A 17,839-nucleotide genomic window follows, 5' to 3' on the forward strand; every position below is an offset into this window, starting at 1 on the left:
AAATTGCAAGATACACTTCAACACAGCAGCACAGCCATTACAACACAATAGCACAGCCATTCCTTCACTACAGCACAGCCATTCCAGCACAACAGCACAGTCATTCCTACGCTACAGCACAGCCATTACAACACAACAGCACAGCCATTCCAGCACAACAGCGCAGCCATTACAACACAATAGCACAGCCATTCCAGCACAATAGCACAGTCATTCCTACACAACAGCACAGTCATTCCTACACAACAGCACAGCCATTACAACACAACAGCACAGCCATTCCAGCACAACAGCACAGCCATTACAACACACCAGCACAGTCATTCCTACACTACAGCACAGCCATTCAAAAATTTGATTTGTGTTTAATCAGGTCCCCCTTTGTCTAAAGATATGAAACCATTCATTGTGACAAAAATGCAATAATAGAGCAAAGCAGGAAGGGGTAAATACTTGTTCAGGGCACGGCTGGTGTATTTTACCTGGTGGGTGAGCACTAGGCACTGTTGTGTTGAAATGCATCGCACAGTTTGGCCTATTTAAACACTAATAAACTGCTTTGCGTTTGAGGAGAGCGAGGTGGGGTAACTCCACTCGCATTTCTAAATGCATTCTCCAGGGGAGAGACAAAGAAGAATTGCGTCGCGAGGATTACATTCCGAGGTCGACGCAGCGCGTCTTTCCTGGGACGCTCGCGGGCGGATGCGGAGGGCTCCCCGACCGCGAGGTGAAGCGAGGTAGAGCGCCGGCAGCTCCTTCATCACGGGCGTGTCACGCTCAGTCTGTGACTCGAGCAAGTGACCAGACGCTGATATTTACCGCCCGCAGGGAGGTGTCTGAACTGAATGTACAGCCACTCACGGCTGCGGAATATGCGGAAAATATACACCTAAAATGTACACATCTAAAATATATGCAGATAATAAAAATACATACGCTGCCAAGACATTGCAACACTTAACACTATAGAGGCAAATATACATATTACTGCCATATTTTGATACTACAACTTGTTTATATTAAGCACAATCGCATACAATGTATTTATCATAATATTTTTTAAATATAATGATAAATGCAGCTCTACTCGACATTGGGTTGCAGAACATGGAATAGTGAAACAGCATTTAAGTCCATTTGAAGCTATATTTCACGTAAATGCCCGACGCAACAGAGCTGGTTCAAATGCATATTTAATATGATCGCCGTTCGTATTTTTCTATTTATCAAACGGGGAGAAAGCAGAGGGGTGGGATGGTCAACGGAAGGGATGGCAGGAAATTAGGGTGTCTTGTTGGGGATGAAAACGCGCCCGTGCAGGGGAATTCGGCAAAAGAACTGAGACGCTACGCACTGGGCCACATGTATCACCCTAGATAAAGACCATTTTGAACAAGACGTATTATCAGCTCCAACGAACCATCGTGTGGGGGAAAAAAATGCATTTTGACCGTGAGAATGCATTCAGACACCTGCCGGTGTCTGAAGCGTTAAAGATAAATAAATTTATAATGCAAGTGAGCACTAGGACGGTTTGTACGGCACCGACGACGACGAGACAAAAACGCTCCACTCTTATTAATTAGCGCCGGCACTTTTCATTTTTTTTACGCGATTAAATCGAGAATAATTTAGCGACCTCGGTTTGAGTGCAGATACCTCGTGTGAACTATTCTTGGTTATCCAGTTATGTCACACCGGCCACCCGCTGTGTCCCGCTAGCCTTGTGGAAGAGCTCCGCTGAGCTTTTCTGATGACGGGCATCGATAACCGTCTCCATGGTGCTCCGTTAGCACCCGTCCTTTGTTTCGGCCGTACTGACGTGTCCGCGCCGCGGTGACGCAGCGGGTCGGGCCCACGCGCTCCGGCAGGTGTCCATTGATACGAGCGCGGGATGAATTGCGATTGGTATTAAAGGGCAGCGGGAGGAGAATGGATTCTGACTGCCTCTAAATGCCAGGCCCGAGGGCGCGGCCCTGGCGGGGCGTACTGACGTCCACCGGGGAGGCGATTGTGTTCAGCGCAAGTCTGCTGGAGGGAAGGTGTGTGTGTGTGTGAGAGAGAGCGATAGTGTGTGTGTGTGTGTGTGAGAGAGAGAGAGTGTGTGAGAGAGTGTGTGTGAGAGAAAGTGTGTGTGCATGTGTGCAAGAGAGAGATTATGTGTTTGAGTGAGTGCGTGTGTGAGAGGGAGAGAGTGTGTGGTTGTGAGAAAGAGAATATGTGCATGAGAGTGTGTGTGTGTGTATGTGAGAGAAAGAGAGAGAGAGTATGTGTGCATGAAAGAGTGTGTGTGTGTATAAGTGTGAGAGAGCATGTGTGTGTGTGTGTGTGTGTGTATAAGTGTGAGAGAGTGTGTATGTGTGTGAGTGTGTATGTGGTGTATAAGTGTGAGAGAGAGAGTGTGTGTGTGTGTGTGTGTGTATAAGTGTGAGAGAGAGTGTATGTGTGTGAGTGTGTATGTGGTGTGTGTGTTTGTGAGCATGTGTGCGTGCGCATGTTTGTGTGTTAATGTGTAGGCGTGTGTTTGTGCTTTCAGGGGGTGTGCGTATGGTATTATTTCTGGAAACGTTTCTCTCTCTCACAAAATTAAATCAGCTTTATGGGCCAGCTTGACAAGCGCAGGCTGTTGTATCGTCAAAGCCGGCAAAAAGGGAAGGATTAATTAGAGACAATGATAATAATAATATTTTGCAGGAAGGGGTTTGTCAGCTAAAACAAAACAACAACAAAGACTGATCAGCCCAAGGACGAAACTCTGTGTCCGAGTCTTGTGGACACCTGGGTCATGGTTGCCTAGCAGCACAGCTGAGGCAGAAACCGTGGCAACGGAGGCCAGCCTGTGATTGGCTGGGTTGGAATAGGTGCTCCGCCCAATCGGAAAACATCAGAAGGTTGTGTGTTCAGGCCCAAGTGGAGTCAAACCAAAGGCTCACGCCACAGGGTGGGCATCCCAAGCCCCAAATCTGTCAAGGGTTCAAAAGTGGGTGGCGACAAAAGGCTGTTCCTTCTCCCTCTCCGTTGCCAACGGTTTCCCATGATTGGCGGGCCCCTTGGCATGCCCCTCTAATGGCCTTGCTGCAGTGGTTAGTGGACAGGGTGTGTCCATGCCCGTGTACACCTAGAGAACCCATCGCCATGACGACAACACCATCCATCACCCTTCGCAACGAAAAAGCACGCCTCTTCCTCAGCCCGTAGGCACGGAAACAGGCCACAAGGAGAGGGGGCGAGACCCCCCAAAAAACGAACGAGCCCCCCCTCCCCCCCCCGCCGGGCCCCTTTAACGTTAAACGGGGCCTGCCGTTTAAATAGCAGTTACCCCCGGTGCTGAAGCAGCCGAATAAAAAACAAAAAAAAACACAAAAAGGACAACGTCCGCGTCAAAAAGTTGGCGGTTTAATTATTCATCGAGGGAGGCGGCTGAAACAGCGCTGATTATTAAGAGATTCCCCGGCGGGTTTCGGGACCGCCTCCGTCCAGGCGCATTCCTTCGCAGCCCGCCAACAAGCTCTCAGAAGGCTCTCCCGAAAGGAGGCGTTGTATTTATAGCGCGACCGCACTTCTGAAGACTGCAAAAACTCGCCCCCACTTGTGAGAAAGAAGAAAAAAAAAAAAAACGAATAAATAAATCAAACCCACAGGCTCGGTATTATGGAGTTTCGACTCCAAGTGAACTCCAAACAGTATTCATTCATTCATTTAAACAGCTTCATGTAAACTCCTATAAACTCTGGTCGAACTAACACAACATCTCTGCGATCTGCTGAACATGCCAGCTACAAATATCATCCAAAGTAACCTCTCACTACACAGCACCCGACCCCACACTGGCAGCCCAAATCCTGCCCCGCCTGCTTTTTTTCTTTTTTTTGTTGTTGTGCTAATTTTATTCCCCGTGTACACACGTTATTAGTTTAAGCCAAGCCCCCCCCCCCCCCCCCCCCCCCCCGCCCCCAGTTAATGTCATCTGATCACAAAAAAAGGTGATGCCTAAATGTGTAACATGACGGTAGAAATAATAATAATTTGTAATCTCAAACTGAAGCACAGCAAGGTCCTTCTTTGGGAAGCCATTTTAGACTTCGGACTGGAAGACTGAGATAAGTAAGAAAGATGAATGTGGAAAAAAACACAGTGGCGATGACATCATCGCTCCGCCTTTCTTTTTCTCTTCTTCTCTTGCCTCCAACCTGAGAGCAGATTTTTCTCTTTTTTTTATGAATGGAGCAGGGTAGTGACGTGCAAGCTGCAGCAGAGGCAGGGCCATCTCTATTTATAGTGTTGAAGACGCACACATAAACACACACAGACACACACACAGATACACACACACACACACACACACACACACACATGCACACACACACATATGCGCATACACACGCAAGCGCGCACACACACACGCACGCACACACACACACATGCACGCACACACACACACACACACACACACACACTTCTGACGTCAAACCCCTTCTTCCAGGCGCCTCTTTATCTCCTCAGGGCCTTGTCATCTATGCGAGGTTCGGATCGAAGCGGCTGGGGAGGTTTACCAGGACTTACCGGCCTCACAATCCACCAGCGGAGCCCAAGACAAACAACAGCAACAACAACCAGAGGATGCGCCTCCTTATTACTGAGTCCGAGAAAACACACAGAGGGGGCCTACAGTAAAACACTCAGCGCTAAATCAACGGAGACAGAGCGCATTTTACGCAGAGAACATTCGATCCCTCCCCGTTCTCACACAGATCCCGTCAGGGTTAAACGCATACGCGGCGCGTTGTCGCGGCTTGCAGAAGCAGCCGCACCGAAAGAGAGGGAAAGCGTGTCGTTCCAGCGGCCTTGCATCAAAAAAACACTTTTTGAACAAACGCAGATCTAACGGTAGCGTTTAGTGGGCGTTCTCCTGAAAGCAGAAATGCTGAATTTCTGAGTCAGAGTCTGAAACTTACACAGTGATTTGGGAAGCGAATTATTACGGCATCTGTCAGGTCACTACTTCAAGTACTTACTTCAAGGGCAATAGTGAAGTGGTTAGATGGATATAGGGTACTACTAAAATGCTTAGGGCATTGGTGAAAATGTATTACTATAAGCAGGAGTGTGTTGAATATGAAGTGGTAGGGCACTGGTAAATTCATATGGCAGGGATCATCGACTCTGGCCCTCGAATCCAAATCCAGCCCTGGTTTTCTTTTCTCCCGGGTAATTAGCGCTACTGATTGGCCAGACTGTCTTCACACCTGACTCCCAGACAAAAGGGAGGGTGGAAAACCAGCAGTTCCCGGCCCTCGAGGACCGCGAGTTGCTGATCCCTGTCATGTGGACTGATATGGCCAAATGGGTACGACACTGGTAAAGCTATACGCACTGAAATGGTTAAATTGGTATGGCACGGCTGAAGTGCCTAGCGCCCTGGTGAAAAGATTCAAACTAAGCTGAAGGGGAAAGATGGTGGAAGGCACCGCTGTGGAGAACTGTAGCAGTGAGATGTTGAAGTGGTTAGGGCACTGATGGCAAAGTGCAAAGCTGCTGACAATAGTAACAATCCTAAGATTAAGTTCAAGATTAAATGCATTCCACTGTATTATTATTATTATTATTATTACTATTATTATTATGTATATAATAATTAAAACAACAACAACTAATAATAATGATATACATTATCTTATATCTATAAGCTATTAAAAGCACAAAGTAACCCTTTCCTGTCAGTCAGGAGATGAATACTGAAGGTTGTCTGTGTCTGGCGCAAAACAGAAATTAATAAAAGCAATTCAACCGCAAAATTCGACCGTGGGCGAGATGTATTACTTTTCCAATTTCCTGCGACAGAATGCTGATTGAAATCAATAGACCAGCGGATGTGTCCGCGCTCGACTTCTGCACGCGCACGCCCCAGGTGCGGGTCTCCCGCCCTCCTCGCTCCCGACAACAATCTGACGGGAGTCCTGATTAATGCCTGGGGAGAGCGCGAGAGGCAGAGCGTCACCCACGCACGACTTCCCGTGTCAGTGACATCCTGCTCCACCGCAGCGGAGACGGGCTGCGAGATAGCCTATCTGCCGCAGCGAATCAGTCCCTCGGCGTTCGCGTTTGAGCGGGTGAGTCATCAGTGCCGGATTTAACTCTCTCGGGCACAGGGAGATGCCTTCCAAAAACACCTGCTGGTGACTTATCCGTTGTACGGTCCCACACTATGGCAGTCGACTACAGTTCACGGCCTCTAATTTTAGGGGGCTTCTGACACCTTACGGATAACACATTTCGCCAGGACAATTACACTTTATCATTAATTATCGCCTGGCATGCGCACATTCGCTTATCTCAAGCCGATATCAATCAATTAATCAATCGTAGACACCAGCGAAGCAGACTGGCGTCTGCTCCCTGACGTCTGGGGGGGGAAATTTTTCAGAAAAGGGCAACCATTACTCTTCCAGTTAGACTCAAGAATGGTGGCGCTCATTTTGCTTCACTCTGGTTAACTATCGAGATAGAAGTGAGCTGATCTATAAGCCCCAGCCAACGTATGCATGACCGCCGCCCACTTGACGTACCACAGGAAACGAACGAAGTGTAACGAACATGGGGAATGCACCGAATTAACGAACGCATCACTGCCCGTGATTCACCCGTGCAGATATTCTTCCTGTCCGTAATATGAATGCAGAAAGGAAGACGATGAAGATCAATTTACCGGAAGGTTTTTCATGCTCTGGTAATTTTATTTAAATTAAAAAATCGTTTTTTTTTATGGCTGACTCACACACACAAAAAACAACCATATTTTCTAACTTCTCAAAGATAACCATGCATCCCGTTTCTTAAAAATGATTTAAATAAATAATACGCCTATTTTTGAAATCTCAAAATACTACGTTGTTGATCATTAGATATTTATGAATATCAACAAAGCTTGACGTGCACATACCAAAACTTATTGAACAAAAACATCAATCGGCCCCGCCCCACCGCCGACACAATGTATGAAAACAGTGACTATATGGCAGTATGGATTTTCACCACGTACATATTCCTATAGACACAGAATTGCGTACACAACAGTGACGCAGGAGTCATGTGGCATCTCATATAATGGGGGGAGCTGTCCCTGGTGCTGAAACGCCACAAACCCTTGTTCGAGCTGGAAGCAGAAGAGAGATGCTATACAAACTCACGATTCTCGTCTGAGCTGCTTGCAAGGGTAAGATTATTATTCTTTTAACATCGTCCTGTCGTCTTCGTCGACACTTCATTTATGTGATCTATAAAAATACAGGCTCATATTTGAGAATAACGTAAGTAAACCGCCGCGTTTTGACTGGATTTTTTTGGCTACTTGTTCTTGCAATATTTGATTACCAACCTGATGCACGCTCTTCCCTGCATCCCAGTCACACTCCAGAGAGTGGCGCGTAATTTTATGTATTTCTTTAGTCTCGCTGAAATTATGCTGTATCTGTAACATGAGCAGGAAAAGGAAAAGCTAAAAATTAATAACGACATCGTAGCCTATCCATTTATAAAGCGATTGAACAGATAAGGCAACTATGACACTGCGCCGTTTTGAGTGCAAAATAATTGCCTGCTTGAAAAGTGACAGTTTGTGCATTTTTGTTATTTTTAATTTTATGTCCCCTTTAAGGGCTTGTGAATCGTGATCTGCTTAGGGTGAAGTGTTGCAACGGCAGTGTTACCTTGACAACGAGCGGTGTGACTCATTCGGTGCATCGCTTAATTAAAGGCTAATGGTGATAGAGGTACAAGGTACTGCATAAACGAGCTTACTTAGCCGCTCGTTTATTTTCTATTTTGGTAAGTGCTCGAGGCATTAATGGGTTACAAAAGAGCGTAAAATCCAAGCTTGGGTACGTCCTAAATAGACCTGAGATTTATTTTATCGGGTGGAGGTCTCCCCTTCGGTATTAAGCTGCCGTTAAGATTACGATCCCCCTCACAAATGCTACACCGTTGTTGTTAAAATCCGTTGCTTTGTTATCGTTAAAAAATTAAAACGCACGATTATTTATGAATGCTTTCTTTGGTAATGTCTACAAAAGCCGACCAAATATATTTCTGTTGATGGAATAGCCTGGGTAGCGGGTCCATCGCTAGGCTTGTCGCTTTATCACAAGCCGTTCACGTCGCTGTTGTCACTTGCAGGTGATACGATGCTGTCACTTCATCAGCTCTCCTTGGCGGGAGCGGCGCTCCTGTTCGCCACGGTCCTGCACGCGCGGGGCGCGCTGAGCGCTACGTTGCGGCAGCACAGGCTGCGGAGCGGCGAGGCGGAGGGCAGAGCGCTGAGCCCCATATTCACGCCGAACTACGACATGGTCAAGGCGCTGGAGTACATCGAGAGCCTCCGGCAGCAGACGGGGAGGGAGGAGGAGCTGGCGCGGGACTACGACGACGCGGACAGGCCCCCCCCCTACCTGTCGCGGCTGGCACAGCTGCAGAGCCAGAGCCAGAGCCAGAGCCAGAGCCCGGAGCGCGGGGACACGGCGGCGGCGGCGGCGGCGGACTGGCAAGACCACAAGACCCAGCAGTGGCTGAAAGCGCTGCTGAGGAACCTCCAGAAGCAGACGGGCGGCGGCGAGCCCGCGGAGGCGCCCGCGGCGTCCAGCGCGCGCCACGCCCAGAGGGGCCGGCAGCACGGCGAGCAGGAGGACGGCGGCCGCCCGGCGGCCAGCGAGATCGTGGACTACGGCGGCAACCCCAAGCCGCACAAGAAGTACCCGCTGATGTTCGAGGAGGACGAGGCGTCCCAGGAGAGCCCGTACAAGCGCGCCAACGAGCGGGCGGAGGAGCAGTACACCCCGCAGGGCCTGGCCACGCTGCAGTCCGTCTTCCAGGAGCTGGGGAAGCTGTCCGCCGCCAAGAACCAGAAGCGCCAGAACCCGGACGAGGAGCAGAGGCTCTACAGAGGGGGGGGGGGGGGGACGACGACGACGACGACGACGACCTGTACCGGCTGCGAAGCTTAGCCTACGAGGACGTGGCGGGCGGCGAGGACTGGAGCCCCATGGAGGAGAACGTGGAGACGGAGGAGGTGGTGAAAGACAGCCAGGAGATGTTCAACAGGGGCCTGGACGACGACGACGACGGCGACGACGACCTCAAGCGGTCCGCCCCGCCGATGTACGGCGACAAAGACGACCAGGACGACATCAACAGGCTCGTGGACTACTACCTGCTGAAGATCCTGGAGAAGACGGAGCGGACGGAGGAGAAGAGGGACAGGGGCCAGGAGAGGAGGGCCGAGAAAAGACCGCAGAGACCGTCCTACGGCGTCGACCCCGCGGCCTTTTACCAGCTCATGGAGATCTCGCGAAAGCTGCAGATCCCCCCCGAGGACCTCGTAGAGATGGTGAGGAACGGCGAGATAAAAAAACTGGACCAAACGCCGGATGTCCGAGAGGCGGAGCCCGAGACGGAAGACGACCTGGACCTGGACGAGGGGGCCGTCTTTTACGGCAAAGACGACGGCCCCGCTTCCAAATTCCACGGCAGGCGGGTGCCGGACGGGCTGGCGAACGACGTTCCCGACGTTCCCGACGACCTCGACGCGGAGGACATCCTGAACATCCTCGGGCTCGAGAGCTCGAGCGACCGGAACGCCAAGTACTTCCTGAGGCAGAGCCCGCCGAAGGGCGCGCCCTCGAGGTATCCCTCCGCCGCGAGCGGCGGCAGGCGCGGGGACTACTTCCCGTCCAAGCCGCGGGCCTCCGACAAAAGGGCGGACGACTACGACGGCGCCGTCGACGAGGACGAGCTGGCGACCTTTCTCGCGGCCAAGATGCTGGCCCAGTACCCGGAGGTGGCGAGCAAGGCGGAGCAGAGGCGCGCGCCCCCGCTGGCGTACGGAATACCGGAGCAGGCGATCAAGGACTACATCGACCGGATGGACGGCGAAAAGACCTCTGCGGTTAAAAGGCAGGCAGAGACGGACGAGGAGGTCGCCGCCGGCGACTCGACGCAGACGCAGCAGCTGGACGCCGTCGCCCTGCCGGACACCGCGACGCTCGAGAAGCCGGAGGCGGAGAGGAAGGAAGAGAAGGAACTTAACGGAAAAACACTCGGAGGAATGTAGGATATGGGGGGGGGGGGGGGGATGGGAGGGGGGGGGGGGGGGGGGGGGGGGGACACATCGCGTGTATGATTTAAATATGAAGAAAAACATAGTCTAATTTTTTGAAGAAAAAGTGCTTTAATCTGTTCGTGTAATTTGTATATAAGAACAGTCAAATCAGTGTAGTAAGGAGAAAATACTCTATATTTCTCGTGGTTTATGGAATTGTGGTATATCATGTTTTTAATCGTTATAATTGGCTTCGGGGGAAAAAAAACAACCCCCTCAATTAAGAATAGGACAGGTTGTCACCTGCCACAAACCTTAACGCACAGAGATAGGTCAGTGTTTAATACTTACGTTCCAGTCGTGTTTTTATTAAAGTCATATTTCCTACGTGTTCCATGACGTGTAAAGTATCTCACAATAAAGCATTTACTGGTATTATTTTTCTTCTGATTGTGTAGTGTTGTCTTATTTGAAATGGGGCGGGGGGGGGGGGGGGGGGGGGGGGGGGCGGGGGGGGGGGGGGGGGGGCGGGGGGGGGGGAGTCACGGCAACGAATCGCCGTAGGTACTGGACATTTAAAACGGAAGTTTGAAATTCAATCTCTGATATATCGCCCGCTACAGACTGAAATTCTAACTGCTCTATAAGGATTTTCCAATTCATGAACTTAATTTCAACTCATTCATAAAACCCGATAACACTATCACACAACGTAGCCGCATGCAGGATCTGATGTAACTTGACCTGCACCGACACGTTTAGAGATCGATTTATGAAAGACTGTATGACATACGTCTTATATTTGGGCAAAATCGAAGCTGTAACAAACTCGGTATTGTCACACACTGACCACGGTTTCAGAAAGGATTTCAAGGTAGAATATGTCAAATCAGGACACAATGAAAGAATCAAAATGCACGGATACAAAAAAAAAAACTAGCAAAATGCTTTATTGAAAAATTGAGGTTGATTAAAAAAATTCACAAACCGACAGTTGGAAAGTACACACGTCATGACTCGGATATCAATGGTGATAATGATATCGACAACAACTATAATAATCAATATTACCTGTAACCACTTGTATGGTTACCCGCAGCACTTGCCAGGCGCGTACTTGGGCAGAGAGGCCGACAGAAATTAATTTTCCGGTGATTAAACCGGACGAGAACGAACAAATATTTACAGAAAACATACTAATACATTTCTGAAAGACTGGGCCCACTGTCCTGAACCTGATTGTCATCTTAAACCCATTAGGAGCAGCTGACGGTTTTTGAAAGGGAAAAAAAACGATTAAAGACTACAAGATCGACCTTAAAAATTACATTTAACAAATTAAAACGACCCTTGGGTTAGCTGAGTGGGTCCTCTCGTGTGAACCGGATCTGACCTTTGACCTTTAAGGTCTGAGATGACAGCAGCAGTCGGCAGACTTTCTAAAAAAATCGGTTAACACAAAACGTCCTGTGAGAGGGATCGAAACCGACTCACGGCGATTGTGACGAAGCCTGATAACTTTAAAAAAAAAAAAAAAAAAATCTGAATCAGCCTTTACGTGTATTAAAAAAAAAAAAAAAAAAAAAAACTGAAGCCAAAATAACAACATTCGCGGTAACAACATTCTGTTATCTACAACAAGACACCAGGATTTCGCTTTCATATGTCTCTTTTCCTTAAGATGCGAGGCGCTCCATTTTGGGTCGATTTCCCCGCTTCAGTCCAGTGGCCCTTCGGTGGTGACGCGCTGCTCCTCCCTCTCCCCACTCAAAAGGCCGGCTTGCTCATGTACTCCTCCATTGTCTGGCAGTGAGAAAATTGAAACGAGGGGAAAATGAGGGAAGGTTTCAGAACCTGTAGTGCTGGCATAACGCCCCCATGTTGTCTGCATGCGCAGTGCAAGGCATACAGGGAAGACTGAGACAAGCGCAATAAATACAGATTTCCCGATTGACGATACAGGAAACGTCAAGCTGCAAGTCCCACAGTCAAACGAGGTGTCTGCACGTGAACTGACGCTTCCGCTTGCCCCATTCTCACTGGGGGGGGTCTTCAGAAGACGTCGGGGTTCGCTTGCCAGGCGCGGCGTCAGGTCAGTCGACCAATCGCAGCACAGAGTTGCGCCGAAGTTGCCGCCGCCCTAACGGAAGCCCCTCCCCCTCTTATCGCTGAGAGAGAGAGGTGCACTCACTCAAGTCACCTTCCTGCGGCGGCCACTTTACGCACGCGTAGCCTCGCCCGAAGCAAAGCTACAGACGAGGAAAACGCGCCGCGGTAAAAACGCGTGATCACGGGAGCCGTTGGTCGCGGCCGTAGAGCAGAGCCGACGCAGTAGACCAGAGAAACGCGGAGGGCCTTTCCAGGCAGACAGCTGGACACCCGAAGCCTTTGCCAATAGACTAGCTCTTCTCAGCCACAGTGTGACATTTTTTTTTCCCCCCACTGAAAAATAAATTCTCTCTGCTGTTAATGAACAAACTACATCTCTGTTGTCGTTCTTGTGGGGGGGAATGGGAATGTGAATGGGTCTTGTGTAATTTCCACTCTTTTAAAGCTACTCTAAACCCAGACTGGGAGGAGAGAAGTGCTGTCCTGTCAGTGATCAAAGCCTCACAGTTTCCCGAAACCCTCCCTCACCTGGTGCTGCAACAATCGGTCAATCAGGGCTGCAGGCCAGAGTTGGTTCTGGTCTGGAGATAAGTACCACTGGGGCATTTCACTATAATGGAAAGCAGTGCTCAAGCAGGATGAGCAACTCCACAGCCCTGCTTAAAATGCTTGTTATTCTGCATGAGCGTACCGGGATCTGTGCAGCACTGCTGGAGATCTGCCATCGTTTGCTCAGGTCTACAGCGTTGGCTGTGCTCGGGTCCGCATGTGTCTGCGTGGTATCGGTCGCGTCTGTGAGCGTTTCTGCGCAGGTCTGCCTTTATCTGTGTTGGATTGGTCCTGTCTGTGAGCATTTGCTTGGGTCTGTCAGTGTGGGATCGGTCTAATCTGTGAGCGTTTGCTCGGGTCTGCCAATGTCCGCGGCGGATCGGTCCAGTCTGTGAGCGTTTGCTCTGGTCTCCCAGTGTCTGTGTACGGGACCGGACCGCGCCCACGCAGGACTCCCCTCGCTTACCTCCTGCAGCATGTCTGACGCCTCGATGGACTGGCCCACGGACTGCTTGGAGGTCTCCTGTACCTCGCCGCCCATGAGGAACTCATCCAGGATGAAGTAGGCCTTCTCGAAATTAAAAATGATGTCCAGCTCGCACACCTGCCCGGTGGGACACGCAGAGACGGTTAAAAAAATTTTTTTTAAAACTGCCTCAATTGTATATCAGTGCTTATGTCCAGTTTCAATTTAATGGGATCATTTCCCATTTAATTAAAAAGCAGTTAGCCTAATCCCTCACTACTACTATACAATGCACACTTAACACCTTGATAAAAGAGGAACAGAATTCTTTTTTTATTATTCACAGCTACAAACATTTATAACCTGATGTAGCATCTAATAAGTCATACAAACAACCATGACAGGGCTCAAAACCAATAGGAGCAGAGCAGATTTATTTATCCGAGGACTTGCCGATGGGCTGGGGAGACGGTTCCATTGTTTGAGCTAACGAGAACATGAATCATTGATACATCCGGAGGCCGTCGAAAGGAGTGGGTCGTGGCCTTGGTTGCCATGGCACAGTCTGTGGTGTGCGCGTGCGGTGCATGAATGTGTTTCTGTGTGTGTGTGTGTGTGTGTGTGTGTGTGAGAGAGAGAGAGAGAGAAAGAGTGTGTGTGTGAGAAAGAGTATGTTTCTGTGTGAGTGTGCGTGTGTGTGTGTGAGAGAGAGAGAAAGAGTGTGTGTGTGTGTGTTCGGATGTGTGCTGCGTTTTGTTGTGTGTGTGTGTGTGTGTGTGTGTCTGTGCACGGTCTGATTGAGTGTGTGTGCGGTGGGTGAGTGTATGTGTGTGTTCACATGGACACAACGAAACACAATGCACATGGGAACACACACATACACTCACTCACCGCACACACACTCAATCAGACTGTGCACACACACACACACACACAACGAAACACAATGCACGTGTGTGTGTGTGTGTGAGTCAGTGTGTGCATGTGTTCCCGATTCTCACATTGCCAAAGTATCTGTCCAGCAGCTCCACGTAGCGGTGCAGGACCTCCAGGGCCAGAAGCTCATTGTCCTCACCTTCCAGAGCAGTGCAGAAGTAGAGGCTAGCATACCTGCAGGCAAAGAACAGCTTAATACCAGCTTAGAACACCCTGATATACCCGCAGTAAGAGACTTAGTACAGGCTTGGTATAGGCTAGCATACCTGCAGGGAAATAACAGCTTAATACCAGCTTAGTACACCCCGATATACCCACAGTAAGAGACTTAGTACAGGTTTAACACGGACCAGGATACCAACTGGGAGGGCCTTCATAAAGGCTTATGCAAAATTGACATCATATGGGAGAGGTGGTACTGCCAGCTTCCAACTTGGAAACACCGTTCACATCAGCTTTCTGCTCATAATAACTAGGCTTCTTTTGAACTTGGGGTTTTACTCTGTACTTGGATTTCTCCCACTTGACAACACCAATGCGGAAACGGCCCCCCCAACAGCCTACAAGCACGGCAGCAAATTCTGTGGTCAAATGCAAGCAAGAAGCATATTTTTAATCTGCAACAACGGGCTTAGTACAGGCTAGGATACCTGAAATGACAGGCCTAGTACAGGGTAGTATAGTAGTGCTTAATGCAGGCTTAGTGCCTGTAGAGAGACTTAGTAGAGGCTGGTATACCTGCATTGAGGGGTTATCGCTGGCTAGAACTGAAGTACCTAATACAGGCTTAGTACCGGTAGAAATGCTTAGTACAGGCAGGTATACCTTGGAGACTGGCTGAAACATAGGCCTTGGGGATTTGACCACACCTCCATACACAGGGGCCTGGGGAGTTTTATGGTTTCGACACTCAGGGATGGAACCCAACATTACAACAATAAAAAAAAAAAAAAAAACCCGATCCAAAAAAGAAGCTGTTCCCAGCACCGGTCCTGTAGACCCACAATGGGATCCCAAACCTCAACAGGGCCAGAGCTGGCCACCCATGGGACAGACATGCATTACACAGCATGCACACTATTCACAGTACGCCTGAACGAAAGGGAGTGGCCCAGAATGGTAAATGGTAAATGGACTGCATTTATATAGCGCTTTTATCCAAAGCGCTTTACAATTGATGCCTCTCATTCGCCAGAGCAGTTAGGGGTTAGGGGTTAGGTGTCTTGCTCAAGGACACTTCGACACGCCCAGGGCGGGGTTTGAACCAGCAACCCTCCGACTGCCAGACAATCGGTCTTACCTCCTGAGCTATGTCGCCCCTATGCAACACAGGGAGGCGTGGCCAATTTCAAAACAGTTCTCCGTTACAGTAGGATACGCTAGGCTGCTTGGGCTGAGTGCAACTTATTTGTTCGTGCCAAGCGACAAAAATGCTTGGCATGAACAAGGGAAGGAACTTGCTTCAGAAATTCACGAAACAGAAGGACACAGCTCTTGCAGCCAGCACAAGGATCCAATATTTGTGTGTTACTGACCAATTTTTGTTTTTTTTAATCAACAGCCCACTGCATTCTTGAAACTCAGCTTGATTGCCTTTTAAGCGTTTGGGAATAATTCAAGTTTTATCCACAAACTAATAGTATTGTTTTTTCCCCCCCCTCTGAAAACTGTCAACTGCCAAAGCACTGCAAGACAAACCCGTGTGTAACTGGCACCGCATGGGGTAAGGAGCTGGTCTTGTAATCTAAAGGTCACAGGTTCGATTCCCAGATAGGACTCTGCCGTTGTACCCTTGAGCAAGGTACTTAACCTGCATTGCTTCAGTACATATCCAGCTGTATAAATGGATGCGATGTAGATACTGTGTAAAAAGTTGTGTAAGTCGCTCTGGATAAGAGCCTCTGCTAAATGCCTGTAAATGTAATGTAATGCATGAAGACTGATTGCCCATGCTCCCCTCTCCCCCTCCCCCCCTCCCCCCCCCCTCCCCCCCCCTCCCCCTCTCCCTCTCTCCCTCTCTCCCTCTCTCCCTCTCTCCCAATCTCCCTCTCTACCTCCCTCCCTCTCTCCCTCTCTCCCTCCCCCCCTCCCTCCCTCGGCCCACGCTCACCGGGCCCACGCTCACCCCTCTCCCTCTCCCTCTCTCTCCCCTCTGTGCCCACGCTCACCTCTTGTAGACCACCTTCAGGTCCCTCCAGTGCAGGAAGTTGCAGGTGCGAGGCTTGCGGGAGAGCACCAGGGTGGTCATGTCGCGCACGATCTTCTTCTTCTCGCGCTCGGGCAGCGGCGTGAACCACTTCTGCAGCCGCAGCTTCCCCTGCCGGCTGAACAGGAGCAGGAAGCGCATCTGCGGGCCGGGACAGACGGACGGACAGAGAGACAGACAGGCACACAGAGAGATAGACAGGCAGGCAGGCAGACAGGCACACAGACAGAGAGACAGACAGGCAGGCCGGCAGGCAGGCACACAGAGAGACAGACAGGCAGGCAGACAGAGAGACAGGCAGGCAGGCACACAGAGAGACAGGCAGGCAGGCAGGCAGAGAGACAGACAGCAAGACAGTCAGAGACAGACAGGCAGACAGAGAGACAAGCAGACAGACAGGCAGAGAATGGCAAGAAGGCAGGCAGAGACAGACAGGCAAGCAGGCAGGCAGACAGAGAGACAGGCAGACAGATAGACAGACAGGGTGTAATGGTCACTTTTATGGAAGTCCCCTTTAACTTGGTTTGTTTATTATATGTTTATGTATCAAAATCACTGGCACTGCTATAGTGGGGTCAGAGGTGAGGTGCCATTAATGGAGGATAGCATAACGTCACGTGCCTCCGTATTTATACATCAGCTAGACATTAGGTCTTTCGATACTGTGCGTCTCTTCAACAGAGATGCTTATCTCGGGAGACTTTCGTGGGTTACATACCACCGGAGCAAACAACCCATTCTGTCCCATTCTCAATCTCTGAGGACCGGCGGTATATCATCGGGTCCGTGTAACGAGGAGAGGGAGAGGAGTTTGCTACGACTGTTTTGTTGATATAACGCGCGGAAGCGATTTCCAAAGTGTGGCAAACGGTTTCCTTGCTTTGTCTCTCCAGTCCGTCTGACCGGAACGAACCAAACTTCTGAACCCGCGTGCCACTGACGTAGTCTTCCTCCAATTGTCAGACTTGAGGATTTCAAAGGATTGCCGGAGAAAACATCCTGGCACGGCTGTAAACATCGGACGTTCATTGTCCACAGTTTAATGTATCGAACTACTTGCGGTGTACTAAATGGTTGACAAAACAACTTTTAAAAAACATAAAGCAATGCTTTGTAGACATAAGACAACTGACCGGAACACGAGAGCACTCTAAAGCGGGCCGAATCAACATACACCAAAAATGATTGTACGTTGACCCCGTGCCTACAAGGATTGTCAAGATTTCTCCAGACATATGGTCAAATTCTTGGTGAGGACTAACTTCAAATTTAATGTCATGACAAAGCTTATTAATTACAGGCTGGCTATCTTGTGGCACAGTGACGAAACCTGTTAAACCGGAAAACAGGTAGAGGAACTACCCTTTTGACAACGGTGGATTCAGCCTACTAAATAACACATTTCTAAAAGTAGCCATCTATCACCAGCAAGGTCTCCGTGGCGAATTATTGGTCCACTTTCAGCCATTAAACAATTCGTATA

At 49.6% G+C, this 17,839-nt stretch overlaps 3 protein-coding genes across 9 annotated transcripts in view; 2 read left to right on the plus strand and 1 right to left on the minus strand.

Moving 5' to 3' along the window:
* The window catches only part of LOC118229578 (transducin-like enhancer protein 1), a 539,102-nt gene that overhangs the window by 512,270 nt on the left and 8,993 nt on the right, over positions 1-17,839 (plus strand). The window lies entirely within an intron of this gene.
* On the plus strand, positions 7,059-10,110 carry LOC118229582 (secretogranin-2-like). The gene is given in 3 exon segments (XM_035421660.1): positions 7,059-7,213; positions 8,173-8,936; positions 8,939-10,110. Coding segments are annotated over 2 exon segments (1,920 nt in total). The 5' UTR covers positions 7,059-7,213; positions 8,173-8,180; the 3' UTR covers positions 10,103-10,110.
* Positions 11,016-17,839, minus strand: part of LOC118229606 (AP-1 complex subunit sigma-3-like) — a 55,708-nt gene continuing 48,884 nt past the window's right edge. Inside the window, exons 2-5 of the mRNA XM_035421717.1 lie at positions 16,319-16,497; positions 14,216-14,324; positions 13,215-13,352; positions 11,016-11,893 (exon numbers count right to left, since the gene is read on the minus strand). Of these exons, the coding sequence (XP_035277608.1) occupies positions 11,858-11,893; positions 13,215-13,352; positions 14,216-14,324; positions 16,319-16,497 (462 nt within the window). The 3' untranslated portion in view covers positions 11,016-11,857. The remainder of the gene's footprint in view (positions 11,894-13,214; positions 13,353-14,215; positions 14,325-16,318; positions 16,498-17,839) is intronic.

The sequence above is a fragment of the Anguilla anguilla genome, chromosome 6, assembly GCF_013347855.1.
Source record: "Anguilla anguilla isolate fAngAng1 chromosome 6, fAngAng1.pri, whole genome shotgun sequence".
NCBI classification, from domain to species: domain Eukaryota; kingdom Metazoa; phylum Chordata; class Actinopteri; order Anguilliformes; family Anguillidae; genus Anguilla; species Anguilla anguilla.